The following is a 20,637-nucleotide window of genomic DNA, read 5'->3' on the forward strand; positions in this document are numbered from 1 at the left end:
ACCCGGGTGGCTCAGTTGGTTAAGTGTCTGCCTTTGGTTGAGGTCATGATCCCAGGGTCCTGAGATCCCTGTGGTGGGCTCCCAGCTCAGTCGGGGGCCTGCTTCTCCCTCTTCTCCCTACCTGTGCTCTCTCTCACTATCTCTGTCTCTCTCTCTCAAATGCATAAATAAAATCTTAAAAAAGAATCACATGTTCTACCAACTGAGCCAGCCAGTCACCCTTATACTATATTGTTAATAACGATTCCTTCTGGGAAGGAAAATAATTTGGGGAGAACAATATACTAGAGCTAGAGTTTTTGCTCTGTATAATTTGATATTATTTAGATTACTTACAAGCCTGTGTTCATATATTACTTAAATAATTTTTAAAAGGTAGTTCTGGTACAGTATTTTCCCTGTTTGTCTTTAAGAGAAAGTTGATTGGATGTTGAAGCATGGGACGAGTAGGCCAAGGGTTGATATTCTGGCAAGCTAGAGGTCCAAATTAAATTTAAAAAACTCTGAGACAGAATTGCAGCATGGGAAGGAATTAGCCGATCTCAAGGGTAATGCTGTTTGTCTAGATAATCTGGCAGGTGCAATAGCAAGCCAAGACAATTAAGAAGACTTGGTCCTAATTCTTAACCTTCCACCTACCCTGCAATCTCTCACCCTGATTTATTTTGTTTTTAAGCTTCAGCTGTATTTGGGTAGCATATATTTTGCTGATATATGTAAGGACATAACCGAAGACTTCAGAGGTCTCTGTGAACTTTGCCAGAGCAAAGCAGCCAGAGGTACAAAGAGGTTTTCATGGGATAGTTTTTGGAGGCTGGGAAGTGGACCATTTTGGCCAGACCAGAGGGTTTTAGTAGCAGACTGGTAGGGGACAGGGGGAAAAAGTCTTTTAATTTTACATTAACTAGTATGTATTTTATTATAGAGTTTCACCAAAGAAATATCTTTGGAAAACAGTCTCACAATTGTGTTTAATAAATGAATAAAATGTTTGTTGAATGAATGACACATGAATCTGAAGAAGAGATGAAGACAAGTAGACTAGGTAAGAGTAGACTCATACTAGCGACATTGGCCTAAATAGAGTGGTTTCAGTGGGGGAAGAAAAGACAGGAATACATGGAGACTTGCTGCCCAGTAAGTGCCTGGACAAGTCCCTGAACAGTCAAGAGGTGTGAATACGGAAGCCTGTGACTTTTACCCTCTGGTAAGCTATCAGTGAAACTAACTCATCATTGGACTGACACTGCCTCACATTTCCTGGCCCTCCCTCTTCTCCCATTCTGGCCAACACCCTATCATTGATGACTCTCTTCTAGCTGACCTCTTCCTACAGGGTTTTGTATACCCTAAGAGCAGTGTGGAGGCCAACCTAGAGAGAGATTCCTAGCTCTTCTTCTAGAAGTCAGTGTGGTTCCGAAAGTGTTCTGTTGCTTTATGCTCAACAGCATTTCAGCAACATTATATATCAGCTTCCTGTTTCTGCCTGCCTAGAGATATTAGCCTTCCATCTGATACACTTCTGTCCATGTCTTGGGTACCTGGCTCTTTTCCTATCCTCCCAAATTTTGGGTGCTCAGGATGGGCCTGGTCCTATGACCTAGCCAACCAGCTGGTATACCTTCTATGCTCTCAGAGATCATGCCATCATTTGTCAGAGCACACTCCTGCTGCTCATCTCCCTGGCCTTGTACTAAACTAAGATCTATAATGAATGACCCATCCCATATAATGCCAGGCAGTTCAGCTGCCTGAATTCCAAAATTAAGTCCCCACGCATCTTTGATTTGATTGACTGATAACCTGTATTGGAATCAGACAAAAATTTGACTATATTAGTTTCCTATGGTTGCTGTAACAAACAGAAATTAATTATTTTCTGTTTCTGAAGTGGGTCTTACTAGGCTCCACAGAGTAATGATAATCCAAAAGTAAGAAGAAAATAAAATATTACTTAGCATGGTACACTTGTACCATATGGAAACCCTATAATTTCCAAAACTGATATAAGACCCTGTATATATCATATGGCTCTAGGTCTTAAATACCTCACCAGGGCTAGAATAGCTGAAAAGTTTGATAAGCAAGAGTCCTCTCAAACGTCTCTCAAACATTTTGTTAGTGTTGTGAAACTTCTTATCTCTTAACCCTAAGCTGTATATCTGGTTCCATTGCATATAGATGGATTTAACTTCTTGAAGGAGACTAGGACATATAATTATAATTGATTGTCTTAAAAAAATAGCTGAAATTGACATAATGCAATCACATACAAAAAACTCCAGCCAAGATATAGATAAGGTATATACGCAGGCACACACACATAGTGCTTTAAAACAAGGATAGCCTGGGGTGCCTGGGTGGCTCAGTTGGTTAAGCGACTGCCTTCGGCTCAGGTCATGATCCTGGAGTCCCAGGATTGAGTCCCACATCAGGCTCCCTGCTCAGCGGGGGGGTCTGCTTCTCCCTCTGACCCTCTTCCCTCTCATGCTCTCTGTCTCTCATTCTCTCTCTCTCAAATAAATAAATAAAATCTTTAAAATAAATAAATAAATAAAACAAGGATAGCCTGGGGCATCTGGGCACCTCAGTTGGTTAAGTGCCTAACTGGTGATTTTGGCGATTTTGGCTCAGGTCATGATCTCATGGATTGGGATTACTGAGCCCCAGGCTCAGTGAAAAGTCTATTTGAGATTCTCTCCCTCTTTCCCTCCCCCAACTCACACAGGCACTCTCTCGCTCTTAAATAAATAAATAAATCCTTTTAAAAAATAAAACCGGGATAGCCTTCCATAGACAGATTAAAGTTCAAGTATAATTTAAAAAGCATTGTGTAAGGCTACATCCAAGCCCATCACCAAGAACTGAAATTCAACATTTAATAATGCTTCCCTGGGTCACCTGGCTGGCTCAGTCAGGAGAGCATGTGATTTTTTTTTTTTTAAGATTTTATTCATTTATTTGACAGAGAGAAAGCAAGAAGGGAACACAAGCAGGGGGAGTGGGAGAGGGAGAAGAAGGCTTCCCGCTGAGCAGGGAGCCTGATGTGGGGCTCGATCCCAGGACCCTGGGACCATGATCTGAGCCAAAGGCAGATGCTTAATGACTGAGCCACCCAGGCGCCCCGAGTATGTGATTTTTTATCTCGGGGTTGTAGGTTCGAGTCCCATGTTGGATATGGAGATTACTTAAAAATAAAATCTTTAAAAAATAATAATAATGCTTCCCTTTAGTTTAATTAATTCAAGTACCACAGAGGGGATAATGTAATAAATTTTATCAATGATTGTCTCCAACCCCATTGTACTTAGTGCCTATTAATGGGCCAAGCATGTTCTAGACTCTGTGGGTACAGCAATGAACAAAACAAAGTCCTTGCTGCTATGGACTTACAGTCTAATGAGAGAGCCAAACAAATAATGGCAGGTAGCAGTAAGTGTTATGGAGACAGACAAAGATATGTAACGGATTCAGGAAGGCCTCTCTTAAGAAGAGACTTGAGCAAAGACTTGAACAAAGTAGAGTTGTAAACCAAGTGAATATCCAGCAGAAAGGTGGTCCAGGCTAAAGGAACAAATGTGCAACTCTATGAGGTGGAATATGGTTGGCATGTTGGAGGAATAGCAAAGAGACCAGTGCACTTGAAGCAGAGTGATCAAGGAGCTTTTTATTCATCTATAGAAACTCTCTGTATTTACCCCGTGTAGTTATGATACCAATTAGATGCAGTTAAATTCACTTGTTTCATTTACTTTCAATTTGGGGGGATTTTTTAAACATTTACTTTCATAAATGGTTTGCATGCTTCCAAAATCAAATCTACAAAGCAAAGTATAATTCAAAGAAGTCTAGCTTCTATTCTTATTCCCTCTAACCTATTTCTCTTCCCATGGGTAACCATCTGTTGATGGTTGAAAAACCTTCTAGTTTTTCAACATAGGAAATACATTTGTAATTCCTTCCACTTCTTAGATGCATTAACATCCATCACCATCTCTCCACCCTACCTTCTGAGGTAAATGGTAGCGTACTATAAAAATATGGAATATTTGAGTTTGTGTGTTGTCCTTGCACAGGGACCATGTTAATCTTCTCTATCATTATAATGCTGGTATATGTGCTGCTGAAGCAAGCACTAAGAGATGAATATTTTACATGGGTAAGAGTTCAGAAGCTGGACTCTGCCGGGAGAGAGATGGCTTCAGTAGGTGCCACCGTGGAGAAACTTGCATAGTCAATAGTCACCATGAAGATAGCAGGTGCCTGCAGAAAGAACAAGTGGCTCGGGATGGACCAAAGGCATTGAAAAAAGAAGTGAAAAAGGAACTGCAGATGGACATTGCCTACTTCACAACTCCAACTTGAGGCTGCTTCAGTTTATGAACCATTCCTGCCAATATTATGTTGTCTCAAAAGAATGGATCAATAAAGGGTGCTAATGTTTTGGTTTTTCAATGAATTCATTAAGCACATGAGAGTATAAACTCAGAGTCCTTCATAAACACATAAAAATGTTTGAACAAACCCATGTCACAAACCGAAAAATGTTCCTCAGTTTCTCTTAGTTTGAATTCTGCAATACTAGAAAGAAAAGGCATTCTAGAGGTCATTCTAACTTGTCCAAAGAAACTAATATCTTAGTCAAAAGAGAAGAACAAAAAAATTATTTCAAATTACTTTGTATATACTAAGCCCCTTATATATTATTGAGCAAAAATGTATTGAGTGACTACTATGTTTAACTCTGTTAGGTGCTGTAGAAGACATAAATAGAATTAGACCTTATCCTTGCCCTTGAGAATCTTACCATCTGTGCCAGTTATTAACTTATGGCTTCTCAGCTACAAATCCATCCTTCTTTGCCTTGCTTCGTTATTCTAGAGCTGGACCCTGCAGGCATTTCTGCTTTGACAACTGGCAAAATGTTAGGCATTGCCAGGAGAGGGCTATGGAAAGACTCTGTGAGGCCAGAGCTGGAGGAACCAACTTTTCTTTCTTCTGGTGTGGAGCCCATCGGTTGGTTTGCAAGAGAGGCCTGGTTATGTGCACCTCAGCAGTCTTCCTGGTTTATTTGTGGCTGGTACCTCCAGCAAGTTCCTTCACCACAAGTTGACTATAAGTTCCTGTGACAGCCATGCCCTCTCCTCTAAATTTCCAAATTCTTCCTCTCTGTTCATTCTTCCTTAGCCAAGGGTAGTAGCTATTCCGACAGTTGCTACTTCTGCACCCCTTAGAATCCACTCTATCCTTCTTAGTAGATACCTTTTATTGGTTAACAATCTTTACATTAAATTTTCTTTGTCAAATTACTAAAATGGTTTTGTCTCCTAGTTGGTCCCTATCAGATATACCAGATATACCATGGAATATGGAAAAAAGACAGTCCTAAATTAATGTAAATTCTGTGGGAGGAGGGCTATTTCTGCTGTAATCACAGACTAAAGACCAAAAGGCATCAGAGATGTAGACCCATTAGTCTGTGTTGTGTTCAGCTGTATATAACAGAAGACTGACCTCAGTGGCTTAAGCAAATAGAGGTTTTTTTTCTTGTATAACATGAAGTCCATAAACAGACAGTAAATAGCAGCTCTAGCTACTTAAAAAAAAAAGTTAAGAACTCAATCTCCTTTCCATTTCCAACTTCTCCATCCTTAATGTTCGGTTTCTGTACTCACGGGTACAAGATTGTTGCTTCACCTCCAGACATTGGATCCATATTCCAAGCAGGAAAAAAAAAAAGGGAAAGAAAAAAAAGAAATGAGCCAGTTGAAGTTATACCCTTTGTATACATTCTTAGAGGCAATACCAAGTAACTTTAACTCACATATCACTGATCATTCTTAACTGTAAGGAAACCTGGGAAGTTCAGTATTTTTTAACTGAACAGGGTTCTATAACCAAGAAAGAAAAGGAGAACATATGTTGTATAGGCAACTAGCCATAGAAAGATTAAGTGAAATTAAGTGAAAAATGGGTAACTTACATACTCTTTTATCTATTATTGAAGTACAGTTGACATACAATGTTTTATTAGTTTCAGGTGTACAACATAGTGATTCGACAAGTCTATACATTCCTCAGGACTCACCACAATAAGTGTAGTCACCACCACAATAAACATATGTCACCATATGTTATTAAGATATTATTGACTATATTCCCTATGCTGTGCCTGATGGACAAGAGGCAAAAGAGGGACTTGATCTCATATCTATATACTTACTCATTTTCTTCTAACATAGTCTTTCTATATTAATTATCAACTGTGATATAAAATTGTCTTTTTCCTCAATAACTAGCATATCTTACCAGAAAAAAAGGATGTAATAATATTTAATATATTAGTATATCGTTTTCATGTAATTCTTTAATATAAATTTTAGCCTGGACCATCTGGACCTCTGAAAGGCCATAAAAAGATACATTTACTTTTAATTCCTTACTAAATCTTTGGAGTCATTTAGTAAATATTTATTCCATGGCATGAAAGTAGCTAAATAATTTGTAAAGGAGTCAAAAATGAAGATTAAGGACAAAAATTTCTGCACTCGAAAGTGATTAGTAGCCTAGACAGTGTTAGGTTTTATATAAAGGATACCAAGAAATGTTTTCTTTCTTTTTTTTTTATTAAAAGATGTTATTTATTTATTTGAGAGAGAGAGCATGATAGAGCATGAGCGTGGGGTGGGGGGGAGAGTGGTGCAGAGGGAGAAGAAGAAGCAGGCACCTTGATGAGGGGCTCAATTCCAGGACCCTGGGTTCATGACCTGAGTCGAAGGTAGACGCTCAACCAACTGAGCCATCCAGGCGCCCCCCAAGAAATCTTTTCTAAACAAATCAGCCCATCTCTCTCATCCGAGCTCAAGTCTGTCTCAGTGAGGCACTTTCTAAGCAGGCCAATCTCTTTTCTGAAGGTGTTTCCCTTATTACACACCATACAACATAGTCCTAAAACAGTTACTAATTTGTGTTTTTCTCCAATTTTTTATATACCAGTTCAATTTTTCATATACCCCAATTATAATGTAAACTCTTATATTTTCCTGTATACTTACTATGTTCAAAGAGGACACAGTATTTATTTGGAGCTCACCTTGACTGAATGATCCTATAGCATTAGTACAGGTTTAGAGGTTCATCTTCCTAAAAAAGATAAAATGATAGAAAATTAAGACCAATAATACGAAACAAAATTTTAATAAGAAAAGCAAAATAGTTTTATAACAAAGCCCAGAATATTTTTAACTTCCATTTCTGATTTTTGTTTCCACAAATAATATATTTTTAAATCACACTAATGTGAGAAGGCTGGTGAAAACTTCACAGGCTATTAAAATGGAAACTTTCAAAAGCAGATAATTTAAGCATCTTTCCATGTGTCCAGGTTAGAGCAATCTTATAATAGTTTTACAATAACAATCCTACCCCACCCCAGAATTTCAAGGAAAGGGGAGTCAGTGCACAAAACATGTGCTTCTATCTGATTTGCTCTGAGTTATGCCTGGAATTCTGAACTGAAATTGCCCACATTAAGATGCTGCTGCCTCCTGATTACTTTAAAAAATTAATTTAAAAAGGGGCACCTGGCTGGCGCAGTGGGTGGAGTATGCAGCTCTTGATTCAGGGTCCTGGGTTCGAGCCCCAGTTGGGTGTAGATATTACCTTAAAAAGAAAAAAAAATGCTGCTGCCACCACATGGATCTCAAAGGAGTGGATTTGTTTTTAAATTTTTTTAAAGATTTTATTTATTTGAGAGAGAGAGCACATGAGAGGGGGGGAGGGTCAGAGGGAGAAGCAGACTCCCTGCCAAGCAGGGAGCCCGATGCGGGACCCGATCCAGAGACTCCAGGATCATGACCTGAGCCGATGGCAGTCGCTTCACCAACTGAGCCACCCAGGCGCCCAGGAGTGGATATTTTGAAGACAGTATCTTCTTGTTTCAGTTATCTCTTGCTGTGTAACAAACCACCCTAAAACTTCGTAGCTTCAAACAATAACCTTTTCATTGCTCTTGATTCTGTGGGTCAGGAAATTTAGGCAAGGCTCATTTCTCTTCCATGTGGTGTTGGCTGGGAAGGCTTGATTGAAGCTAGAAAACCCAACAGGGCCTCACTCAAATGTCCGGGGCACCTCAGTTCTCTTTTATGAGACTTTTTTTCTGTCCAGAAGGTTTCTTATCTACTAGTCTTATCTAGTAGTCTAACCCATGTTTCTTGATGTGATGGTTGGCTTCCAAAGAGAAAATGAAAGCTATGAGACCTCTTATTAGTCCAGAAGTCACACTGTCACTTCTCTGGGTCAAAGCAAGTCATAAGATTAGCCCAGATTTAAGGAGAAGGAAAACAGACTCCATTACTTGATGAGTGGCAAAGTCACATTGCAAAGGGGCATGCAGGATAGGAGGGATTATTGCACTTACATTGGGAAAAGGATTTTCTATACTTCTCTTTACTGCCCCATTCCTTTCTTCTCCATGCCATCTTCACTCAGGCTTATCACATAATACCAAACTATGATGTCATCACTTAAGATGATCATCTCTAGGGTGCCTGGGTGACTCAGTCAGTTGAGCGCCCGACTCTTGATTTTGGCTTAGGTTGTGATTTCAGGGTCATGAGATCCAGCCCCCACCCCCCAGTAGGCTCCCAGCTCAGTGTGGAGTCCGCTTGTCCCTCCCTCTGCCCCTCCCCCAGCTCGCACTCCTGCTGGCACATGCACACATGTACTCTCTTTCTTTCTCTCTCTCTCAAATAAATGAATAAATAAAATCTTAAAAAAAAAAGATGATCATCTCCACTATTTAAGAAAAAAATAGAGAATTGAATACTTCAAAAGAAGTCCCCTGTGCATCTTTATGGTCTCACTTTACTCCTCTCAGAAGGTGACATTTTTCTTCAACCTTCCTCAGTGCAAATATTCACCCTCTAGCAACATGGGTTGGTATCACTCAAGATCCACTTTGTCACACACACACACACACACACACACACACACACACACAAGCCGTTCTCACAGGTAGCACTATCTGTTCTTTGAACACCTAATATTCTTCATAAATAAACTTTAACTGATCGAACTCACCAAGGACCTACTATCTCCTCTTCTAGGCCAGTTCACCTGCTTACTGACATATTGACAGTCAGAGCCTGGACTTAGACCGAACGTCTCCCTGTCATAGGCACCTAGCCCATATGCACCCTGGAAATGATCCTCTTAGGGATCTCAGCTTCTCTCCTGCCTCCTCTTCCTCTTCAACAGTTACTGCTACTGATTTATGGCTGAGGAGATAAGAACCTCCCTTAAACCATCTCTGTACACAAACCCATCTAGGATAGTTCGTCCCTTATGAGGATCTATTATTGAAGAATGGGATATGTGATGGTTAATTTTGGGTCAATTTGACCGGCCATGGGGTGCCTAAATTAAATGTTATCTCTGGGTGTGTCTGTGAAGGTGTTTCTGGATGAGATTAGCCTTTAAATCAGTGGGCTCATAAAGACTGTCCTCCCCACTCTGGGTGGGCATCATCCAATCCATTTAGGGTCTGAATGGAACAAAAGGCAGAGGAAGAAAGAATTTGCCCTTTTCCCCCCATCTCACTATTGAGCTGGGACATCTCATCTCATCTCATTCAGACTGGGAATTACAAGTGGCCTCCCTGGTTCTCAGGCCTTCAGATTCTAACTGAATTATACCACTGGTTTTCCTGGGTCTCCAGCTTGGAAATGCAGATCACGGGACTTCTCAGCTTCCATAACCACAATGTGCTAATTCTTCATAATAAATAAATAGATAAATCAAAAATTAATCAATTAATCTCCTACTGGTCTGGTTCTCCGGAGAACTCTGATGAATGCAGAGCATTGTTTATTCTACTTTAGACATCACAGGATACTACATCCTTCAGGTAAGAATTGAGTGCTTGAGAAAATAATCCTTCTTAAAACTGCACATGTGAATTCAAATGAATTATCTATTTTATCAGCTGAAGATTGAGCCTAAAATGATTAGCTTTCACATGATTTTGAATCATTTGCATTTGAAGTTGGGTCAGTGACAAAATCTTATTCATTCTTCATGTTTCAATTCTGAGGGCTTCTCCCTAGGGTTGCCACTAGATGATACCACACCTTTGTGCTAATTAGAAAAAGGGTGATCCTCTGGGTGGACATTGTCCCATGCCAAGACTCTAGGCCAAGTGGGTGGGATTTCAGTCCCCTGCTATCCCTTCAACTGGGCATACTAGATGATCAATCTTTTATGTTGACTAGTATCACTTCCAGTAGAACTACTAAGAACAACTTAGTAAAATTTACAGAATTTGAGGATCTACTAGAAGTTCAGTAAGAGCCATTTTTTTCTGAGACATTTCTGTATTCATCAAAGAAAATGATTTGTCCAATCATTTGGACAAAAGCAGGTGCTAAAGTTGGGTCGGTTTTGAAAATACTCGGACTTTTCTTTAGTCCCATATAATACATCACATCTCTTAATTCTTCCAAGCATACAGCTGGAGGAAAAATTACCTCCCTCACTTTACCAAGCGGCAACTTTGTGCCCAAAGTCACAAAACTCTTTGACCTATTCATGTGCTCATTCCTTTGTCCCAGTACTTCTTTGTCAGGTCCTGTCACTCAAAGGAGTAGCCATATTTTTGGAATACTTTAACAGATTCCTTCAAGGAAATGTATTCGCTTTGCTGGGGACCCTAATTTCTTCTGTCAAGCAGTGCATGAACTCTTTCCCCACGCACACACAGAGTCCTATTTCACAGAGCAGGAGAATGACCAGGAAGGGGGCCCCTCTAGTAAAGAGAAGTAACAACTGATTAAAAAGCCAAATCTCAAAAAAAAAAAAAAAGTCAAATCTCACAAGGTGTCAACTGAAAGAAAAAGTCGCACTATCCTCTGGCCAGCTTAAATCAAAAGAGAAACAACCTGTTCAGTTCTCTCTGCCAGGGCCAGTTTTCAATTTCCTCTTTTTGCCTCTCCTTTACCAGCCACTGCCCGCCAGCCCACCTCTGTGTGGCTGTCGTTGTCCTTCCCAACTAGTTGCCAATAAAGTTGTTACAAAGTGACCTTGAGTGTCTTCCCTACTGCCCCCGTTTCCCCGCCTTCTCCATCCGGGTGCCGCGGCGCGGATAAGAGGCGGACCGCGCCTGCGCGTCCAGCGCCACTCCTTCGACCTCTGCCGCCGTCGCTGCCGCTGCCGCTGCCGCTGCCGCCGCCACCACCTCCGGGGAAGGTAAGCGGAGGGCGCGAGAGCCGGGCCTGGCCGGGGCGGAGCAGCGCTGGGTCAGGACCCATTCATTCAGCTCGCGCCTCGCTGGACGAGGGCCCAAGCCGACGGCGTGCACGGGAGCCCGCGGGACCTGGGTGGGAAGGACAGGCCCGGGAGGGCACTTGACCTTATGCCCCTTTACCTCCGCAGAAGGGAAGCGGGAGTGGAGCCCACGTCGGCCGTCACCCAGGTCCTCCAGCCGCCCTGCCCCGAAGAGTGTAAGATGTTCGCCTGCGCCAAGCTCGCCTGCACCCCCGCTCTGGTGCGTAGTCCAGGCTGGGCCGGGGCGCTGAGGGCGGACCGCTTGGCCTGGAGCGTCCACGTTGTTGAATGGGGCACCTCTGGGCGGGGCACACCAACCTGTGGGGACCGCGCACCCCGCACCCTGTATGTCCTCTTCTTCCTTTCCTACTAATCCTGGGGCAACTCACTTCGCTTCTCCCCTCCACTAGTGCGGTGGAGAGTAGCCGAGGCCTAGTTGTCAGGCCCCACTCGCTGTAGGTCAAACCCTCCTTGCCCCTAGTGCCGGAGCGGCCCCCTCCCCCTCCTCCACGGGTATTCTGTGGGGTTGGGGTCGGCGCGAAGGTTCGGGTGGTCTTAAGGATGTAGGGGGCCTCTGAGGCCTAGTTGACCGCAGCAGCGTTCTCCCTTGCCTATCTGTAGGTCAAACTCGCTCCTGCAGAGGGAGGGACTTTGCCTCACCCTGTGTGGGCGGAGGAAGAGATGGTGGAGACGAAAGTCTTTCTTCCTGCCTCTGGCTGTTATTTCCATAAGCATTTTGGAAAAGCTTTAGGTGAAGTAGGATGTGGGGGATTTGTTTTAGAGAATCAGGTCTTGGTTCTGAAGGCATTTTATGTGACCTTAGTGTAGTGGACACTCAAGGGCAGAGACGCTGGACTTAAGTATGTCCTTATGGTGAGATATTTCACTGATTATTCTTACACTGATACAGAATTGTTTAAACTGCTTTTGTATCTTAAAATTAGTGGACATACAGGAATATTTCGGAAGTTGTGGTCCTCATATTAAATGATGGGCTAATTTAAACGACAAACGTTTATAGCAACACTTGATAAACTTGTTGATCCACTTAAACTTACCAAAGAATGTGGGATGTCTATTGCTTTTTTTCTGATCTGAATCGTGGCGCTACAATAATTGAAATTTTAAGAATAATGCTTTCTGGGGTGCCTGGGTGGCCAGTTGTTATCGTCTGCCTTCAGCTCAGTTCATGATCTCAGGGTCCTGGGATCGAGCCCTGCCTCAGGCTCCATGCTTGACAGGAAGCCTGCTTCTCCCTCTCCCACTCGCCCTGCTTGTGTTACCTCTCTCGCTGTGTCTCTCTGTCGAATAAATAAATTAAAAAATCTTAAAAAAAAAAAAGGTCATAAAAAATAAATAAAAATGTGCTTTCTTTTTAAGCATTTAGAAGTTCTATTCAGATTATTACAAATAGATTATGTAGCACACTTTTAACTTTAATTAGCAACTTTAAAATAAAATTCCCTTCATGGACTGAAAATAACCAAACAGCAAGATAAGAGACAATACAGAAAAGTTATGAGCTTTCTGATAAATTTTTGCTGATGGCTTTTTTAGAACTCATGGTACAAGAAGGGTCATTGAAGTCTTATCTACTCTTAATATTTGGAATGTTTTTTTCCTTAATAGATCCGAGCTGGATCCAGAGTTGCCTACAGACCAATTTCTGCATCAGTGTTATCTCGACCAGAGGCTAGGACTGGAGAGGTAATAGCAGTAATAATAGAAATTAAGTAACCCCACCAAGTAAGTCTTAGGGTTTTAATTAAAGGGAGGGTAAAAAAAAAAAAAAAAAAAAACCTCATTAGTGAATGGTTTGAAGGCAGTCTTTTTCCACCCTCGTATGCAAAAAATACTGCAGAGGATAAGCCAATGAAACCTGGCTGAGTTGGCCAAGAAATAAAGCCAGTATATTAAGTATATAGTCTTGAGTTGCCTATATTTAAGATCATATTAGCTACAGTTATTGAAAAGCCTACTCTATTAAAAAGCATATTGAAATACAGTGTTTCATAATTTTCAACAACCTTATGAGGTATATTGTTATCCCTATTCTACAACATTGGAATTACTCGAAGCTCTTGATTTTTCCACTGTGCCACACAATCTCCTATTTGAAATCACAAAATAGAGAAGTAGTTACCATTTGACAGTGTAGTAATTAAAATAGCTAATTGTGATTACTGATTTAACCTTTGCCTTTATTTCCTTTTTTCTAGGGCTCTACGGTATTTAATGGGGCCCAGAATGGTGTGTCTCAACTAATCCAAAGGGAGTTTCAGACCAGTGCAATCAGCAGAGACATTGATACTGCTGCCAAATTTATTGGTGCAGGTGCTGCAACAGTGGGAGTGGCTGGTTCTGGTGCTGGTATTGGAACAGTCTTTGGCAGCCTTATCATTGGTTATGCCAGGTAATTTCTATCACCAAATAAGCTACTTTAAGAGCATGCTTGACATAGTTGGAAACCTAGAAAACTAGTGAAATAATAAGAGCTACTTTGTATTAAGTGCCAACTCTGTGTCTTGCATTGTATTTTGAGGGCTTTGCATGCATGATCTCACTTAACCCTCATAATACCCCTTGGAGATATATCCTAGTTTACTTAGGAAGGATGAGCTTACAGAAATTATACTAATTGCCCAAGTAGCTAGTAAGTGTCAGAAATTTTAATTCTGACTTCAGAGACTGCACTCTTGATGTTAAACTATATTGGGACTAGTTAACAGCACAGTCTTTAATAAAAGTTTCAATTTCCATTTTAAGACCTTATTTCTAAACTATCAGATCTTAAGAGGTATAGAATGTACTTTCATGGGAATAGCAAGTATGTCTGAACCCCTCAAAATGGATGAAGACTAACCATTTATATTGACATACAGAGATCACTTCCTACCTTTTCTCCATATGATTAGGATTGAAAAGAAAGGAATATCGAACAAAGGCAGAAGCAAAAGAGATCTAGGCAGATACTTGTCCAGGACTTGCCAGTTTACAAAGATCCCATACTAGTAATCTGATTCTTTAACGTTTACCAAACGTATTGGAATTCAGAAAATACTTCAAAGTAACAATTACATGTGTTGTGTCTCTTTTAGAAACCCTTCGCTGAAGCAGCAGCTGTTCTCATATGCTATCCTGGGATTTGCCTTGTCTGAAGCTATGGGTCTCTTTTGTTTGATGGTTGCTTTCTTGATTTTGTTTGCCATGTAACAGAAATTACTGCTTGAAATGTTGGCATTCATATTAATTACGGATGTAATTCTGTGTATCTTACTGTGACTCCGAAAACTGTAGTATTGGTGTCATGGAAATGTACATTATTTCCAAGGTCATTTCATTAAAGATGAAAACTTTAATTTTTGCCGTGATTTGTACTTGACCTAAATTTAGATCATCACAAAGAAGATTATGCATTCAGGCAGATGCTATACAAGTCAGGAAACTAAGCAGTTGCACCGTGACGAAAACGAGTCAATTTTTATGAGAATTCTTTTATATAGTATTCTGCACATTGTAATTCGCAGGGCTTTTGGTTACTCATATAAAGGAGAAATATGTGTTTTCAGTTTCTATGAGATACAATTAATTAAACTAAGATAGTAACGAATTATGATACCTGGGAGCAGAATTACCTTCCGAGACTAACTTGGCTGGTCTTATAAAGCTGGATCTACAAATAAGTAACGTCAGCTTTTTAGGAATTGAAGCCTTGTTAGACTAGGGTTGGGGGTGGTTTTTGCTTTTTCAGTAAGTCTCATGTTAAGCAATTAAGTGTCTATATAACAAAGTAGAGTTTCTAAGAAGAAAATCTCTAGCAGCTAGTTTCTTGCCTGAACAAGGCTCTCATTAGAAACCAAATATCAAATAAAAACATTTTAAAAGGTGGGGTGCCTGGGTGGCTCTGTTGGTTGAGTGTCTGCCTTCTGCTCAGGTCATGATTACAGGGTCCTGGGATTGAACACTGTGGCGGGCTCCCTGCTCATCTCCCTCTGCCATCCTCCCCCCCCCACTTGTGCTCTCTGGCTCTCTTTGTCAAATAAAATTTAAAAGTAATAAAAACCAAATACCAAAAAGTAAACTTAATTGGCTATATTTTTAAAGCCAAAAATCGCTAAAGCATTGCTTATCAGTAGCATCTTGGGATGCTAGTTGGTTCAACAACAGTTTGTTTCTAATACTACAGTATGTTTTAAAAAAATGTGAAAATTATATCTAGGATTTGATGTCTAGATCTTGGGAACCAGTTGGGGAAGGACAGGGTATGTGCATCACACAAGTGCCACTACCTTTCCTAGGAATTTTAGTCCTCATGACAACCCTGCATAATTGGGGAGAAAAAATAGACAGAAAAATAGGCTTAAGAAAGGTTAATTCCCAAAATCAGATAACAAAGTGGCAAAGATGGCATCCAGATTCAGACCTTACTCGATTCCAAAGACCATGCTTTGATTTTTTTTTTTTTGGTATGTTTATGTCAGGGATGACAAAGGAAAAGCTGATTTGGGAGACGTTTTGTTAACAATTTAAAGCACAAAATTGAAGCATGATCTTAACCTTGTGGGCTTGAAAAGAGGAAAGGTATGGTGTATGGTATGGAGTAGATGTGAACAAAAGAAGTGCAGAACCCAGCTCCAGGTGAAGGGCAGCAGAAGCGCAGAAGAGCCCAGCTCCAGGTGGTAACATGAACTTGTAAGTCTCAACCTAGTCTTATGACTCCCCAGCAATGTTGGGAAGTTTGTTAACACAACTGATTAACAGAGCAGTGAGGGTTATTATCAAGGCTGGTTACTGACGAGAAGAAATGACAGGTCAAAGGAGCTTTAAGCAGACAGCAAGCAAGGACATTAACAGGCTAACCTCTGAGCTTCAAACCTGGTAAGGAATGAGTAAAGCCACAATAGGAGTGATAAGTTAGAATAAAAGAGGGAGGTCAAGGGTATCCTGGAAAGATGGAGTGGGAAGCACCAGGAATCTCTTCCCACCTAGACAACAATTGCACTGTCCAAATCTAATTTGACTATATTGGAACTCTTGTCTAGTAGAGGCTTGCAACTTCCAGAGGAAGGCTTGAACTGTAAAGTGGGGTTAATTTCAATTTCAGGTCTTCATGGAGTAGCAGCTGCCAACCCTCAGCCCCAACCGCAGGGCAGGCTGCTATGCACATCTTGGAGCAGCTTCCACACAGCTTGCGGGAACCAGGGTAAGCAGAAAAAACCCTGTCCTCCAAATATTGGTTATCAATGCTTTCTTTGATCACTGATTGTTACTTCTGGTTACAGAGGTACAGATAAAGAGGAGGGTGGCCATTGTTGCTGCCCCTCCCCTCATTGTTGCAAGCCCCTTCCCCTCCAGCTGAAGTGACTTCCAGGGGAAGGTATCCATTTCCCCCCTTGTTTTTTCTTTTTCCCCTTTTGGGAGCCAGATGCTAAAGACTAGGACATTCAAAAACACCTGCATATACAGGGAAAATTAGAAAGTAACCACTCATGCCCAAGAAAAGGCACAGGCTCAGAGAAGACAAAACATTAAGTTTATACATCAAGCTAATCCTTCACACAGAGACAGTATACAACAATCAAAAATAATAAAATAACAACCCTAGGGAAGGAGGATAATCTGATTGCCAGAGATAACCACGTTATTCAGATGTCCAGTTTGCAACAACAAAAAGGCATTCAAAAAACAGGAAAGTATGGCCCGTTCAAAGGGAAAATAAATCTTGCAGAAAAAGACCTGATGGGGCAGATCTCCTAGAGAAAGACTAAAACAACCATATTAAAGATGATCAAAGAACTAAAGAGGTGGAGAAAGCTTAAAAAATGATGTATGCATGAACTTCCTTATTTTAAAACTTACTACAAAGCTGCAGTAATTAAAACAGTGTTAGTGGCATAAAGACAAAAGACCAATGGAATAGAATAGAGAGCCCAGAAATAAATCCTTGCATATACAGTCCAATAATTTTTGATAGGAGTGTCAAGACCATTCAATGGGGAAATGAGAGCCTTTTCAACAAATGGTGCCTGGAAAACTCAATATTAACATGCAAAAGAATGAAGTTGGACCCTTACCTAATAACATACACAAAAATTAACTCAAAATTGGTCAAAGACTTAAAAAGACTGAAAATTACAAAGCTTAGAAGAAAACAGGGCAAAAGCTTCAGGACACTGGATTTGGCAATGATTTCTGAGATACGACACCAAAGACAGGCAACAAAAGAAAAAAATTAGATAAACTGAGTATCATGAAAGTTTTAAAATTTTGTGCAATAAAAGACATGGTCAACAGTAAAAAACAACCCACAAAATGGGAGAAAATATTTGCAAATCCTGTATCTGATAAGGGATTAATACCACAATATGGAGAGAAGTCCTAAAACTCAACAACAAAAAACAACACAATTTAGAAATGGTCAAAGGACTTAAATAGACATTTCTCTGAAGATAGTCACATGGCTGACTAATACATGAAAAGATGCTCACCATTGCTAATCATTAGGGAAATGCAAATCAAAGCTACAGTGAGATACCACCTCACACCCTGGAGTATGACAACTATAAAAAACAAAACAAAAAGTGTTGGCAAGGATATGGGGGAATTGGAACCCTTGTGCACTGCTTGTAGGAATGCAAAAATGGTACAGCAGCTGTGGAAAACAGTATGGTGGTTCCTCAAAAAGTTAAAACTAGAATTGCCATGTGATCCAACAATTCCACTTATGGGTATATACCCCCAAATAATGGAAAGCAACATTTTGTTTTTTGTTATTTTTTAATTTTATTTTATTATGTTAGTCACAATACATTACATCATTAGTTTTTGATGTAGTGTTCCATGATGCATTGTTTGCGTATAACACCCAGTGCTCCATGCAATACGTGCCTTCCTTAATACCCATTGCTAGACTAATCCATTCCCTCACCCACCTCCCCCCTCTAAAACCCTCAGTTTGTTTCTCAGAGTCCATAGTCTCTCATGGTTATCTACCCCTCCAATTTCCTCCCCTTCATTTTTCCCTTCCTACTATCTTTTTTTTTTTTAACATATAATGTATTATTTGTTTCAGGGGTACAGGTCTGTGATTCATCAGTCTTACACAATTCACACTGCTCACCATAGCACATACCCTCTCCAATGTCCATCACCCAGCCACCCCATCCCTCCCACCCCCCACCACTCCAGCAACCCTCAGTTTGTTTCCTGAGATTAAGAATCTCTTACGGTTTGTCTCCCTCTCTGCTTTCACCTTGTTTCATTTTTTCCTCTCTTCCCCTATGATCCTGGGTCTTGTTTCTCAAATTCCTCATATCAATGAGATCATATGATACTTGTCTTTCTCTGATTGACTTATTTTGCTTAGCATAATACCCTCTAGTGCCATCCACGTTGTTGCAAATGGCAAGATTTCATTTTTTTGATGGCTGCATAATATTCCATTGTGTATATCTATACCACATCTTCTTTATCCATTCATCTGTTGATGGTCATCTTGGCTTTTTCCATAGTTTGGCTATTGTGGACATTGCTGCTATAAACATTGGAGTGCACGTGCCCCTTCGGATCACTATATTTGTATCTTTGGGGTAAATACCCAGTAGTGCAATTGCTGGGTCGTAGGGTAGCTCTATTTTCAACTTTTTGAGGAACCTCCATACTGTTTTCCAGAGTGGCTGTACCAGCTTGTATTCCCACCAACTGTGTAGGAGGGTTCCCCTGAAAGCAAGGTTTTGAAGAGATATTTGTACACTCATGTTCATAGCAGCATTATTCACTATTATAACTAAACTATGGAAGCAACCGAAGTGTCCATCAATGGATGGAGCAAAATGTGGTATATACATGTAATAGAATATTGTTTAGCCTTAAAAAGGAAAGAAATTCTGATAGATGCCACAGTGTGGATGAACCCTGAGGACACTATGCTAAGTGAAACATACCTGTCACAAAAAGACAAACTACTGTATGATTCACTTAGGGAGTTAGAGTAGTCAAATCATAGAGACAAAAAGTAGAATTGTGGTTGCTAGGGGCTGGGGTGGGAACAATGGGGGAGGGGTCTAGTTTAACAGGCATGGAATTTCAGTTTTACAAAATGAAAAGAGTTATAGACATGGATGGTAATGATGGTTGTATAGCATTATGAATGTATTTTTTTTAAGTTGATTTTTAAGTAATCTCTGTACCCAATGTGGGGCTCAAACTCACAACCCTGTGATCAAGAATCGCATGCTCTTCCAACTGAGTCAGCCAGGCGCCCCTCATTATGAATGTATTTAATATCACTGAAATAGATACTTAAAATGGTTAAGATGGTAAATTTTGTTATGTGTATTTTATGAAAATAAAATAGGATGGTGAAAGGTCCAGGGAGCACAATACGGTTGAAGATCCATTTCAGTAAGACCCAATAAATAGAAAAGAAATGTAAAGAACTTCGGAGTAAAAGCTCTTAGAGGTAAGGTATGTCCAAGGAATGATAAAAATTTGCTGAGCAGCTATAGGTAGAAATGAATGTCACTAAAGTTAAGTTTAAAGAAGGATTATAGATAAATGGGAAATATCATATGAGAACCAAAAAAATATATGCTCATGCTTCTGCTGTAAGTTTTAAATTCTATTTGGTAATTTCAGTCAATGTGGTTTGGTTTGGGTGTTAAGTGTTTGGAATAAGAAAATATCAGTACTATCCTCTGCAATCCCTTCTAAATATGTGATTTCTGCACCTGAAATTATGAGTTGTTGAAGTCTCTACATGCTGAGCATAAATTAATTTGGTAATTTCATGGTATTACTCTATTGAAAATATTATGGACATAAGACCTAAATACATAGTCCATCAATTACTTTCCAAATTCTTTACATTATTAGGACCAAAAATTATTTTTTTTCAGATCTAATATCATCCTCCTCTGCCTCAACAAACATGGCAGTTGGACTCTGTCTCTGCCAATAGCAACATTATGCCTTAGCTTGCTTTGATATACATATAGTTAGTAAGTAGTAGTCAAAACTTGTGATAATATAGGACTTATAAGTGATGTCATCATTTTTACAGATTTTTCAAAGGTAGATAGCATGAGTTTATTTATACTCTTCCCTCCACCCACCCTTATCCTACCCTCTTCTCCTACAACACATACATACAAGCTCACCTGTGCATTCTTTTATAGGCTTTCTGGTGATGTGTATATTACAATATACTACAGCATTGCTACTCAAAGTGAAGTCCAGGGATCTGCAGTGTTGGCATCACTTGGGACATTGTCAGACGTTCAGGTTCTAGAGCTTCACACCAGATCTTCTGAATCA

At 40.2% G+C, this 20,637-nt stretch overlaps 1 protein-coding gene and 1 non-coding gene across 3 annotated transcripts; one reads left to right on the forward strand and one right to left on the reverse strand.

Annotated features, from left to right (window-relative positions):
- Positions 1–4,034: 4,034 nt before the first annotated feature.
- Positions 4,035–4,136, reverse strand: LOC112807926 (U6 spliceosomal RNA). Its single transcript, XR_003204193.1, has one exon. It is a non-coding gene; the product is annotated as a U6 spliceosomal RNA (small nuclear RNA).
- Positions 4,137–11,158: 7,022 nt separating this feature from the next.
- ATP5MC3 (ATP synthase membrane subunit c locus 3) lies at positions 11,159–14,681 on the forward strand. Of its 2 annotated transcripts, none has more exons than XM_073882197.1 (5): positions 11,159–11,233; positions 11,423–11,542; positions 12,952–13,029; positions 13,542–13,735; positions 14,421–14,681. In XM_073882197.1, the coding sequence occupies exons 2-5, from the start codon at positions 11,504–11,506 to the stop codon at positions 14,533–14,535; spliced, it is 426 nt and encodes a 141-aa protein (XP_073738298.1). In that variant the 5' UTR covers positions 11,159–11,233; positions 11,423–11,503; the 3' UTR covers positions 14,536–14,681. The 2 variants fall into 2 exon arrangements, with proteins under 2 accessions (XP_073738298.1, XP_025705679.1); XM_025849894.2 differs by having other exon boundaries at positions 11,221–11,244; positions 11,431–11,542.
- The last annotated feature ends 5,956 nt before the right edge of the window (positions 14,682–20,637 follow it).

The sequence above is a fragment of the Callorhinus ursinus genome, unplaced genomic scaffold (assembly GCF_003265705.2).
Source record: "Callorhinus ursinus isolate GAN/ISIS: 27379988/994484 unplaced genomic scaffold, GSC_fseal_2.0 scaffold2, whole genome shotgun sequence".
Taxonomy (NCBI): Eukaryota; Metazoa; Chordata; class Mammalia; order Carnivora; family Otariidae; genus Callorhinus; species Callorhinus ursinus.

What these genes read in the sequence shown, in the direction of transcription:
- ATP5MC3 (XM_073882197.1), top strand. Translation starts at nt 11,504, where the DNA reads ATGTTCGCCTGCGCCAAGCTCGCCTGCACCCCCGCTCTG. An exon ending in TCGCCTGCACCCCCGCTCTG is followed by an intron (nt 11,543 to 12,951) that starts GTGCGTAGTCCA and finishes TTTCCTTAATAG; the next exon opens with ATCCGAGCTGGATCCAGAGT. An exon ending in CTTATCATTGGTTATGCCAG is followed by an intron (nt 13,736 to 14,420) that starts GTAATTTCTATC and finishes TGTCTCTTTTAG; the next exon opens with AAACCCTTCGCTGAAGCAGC.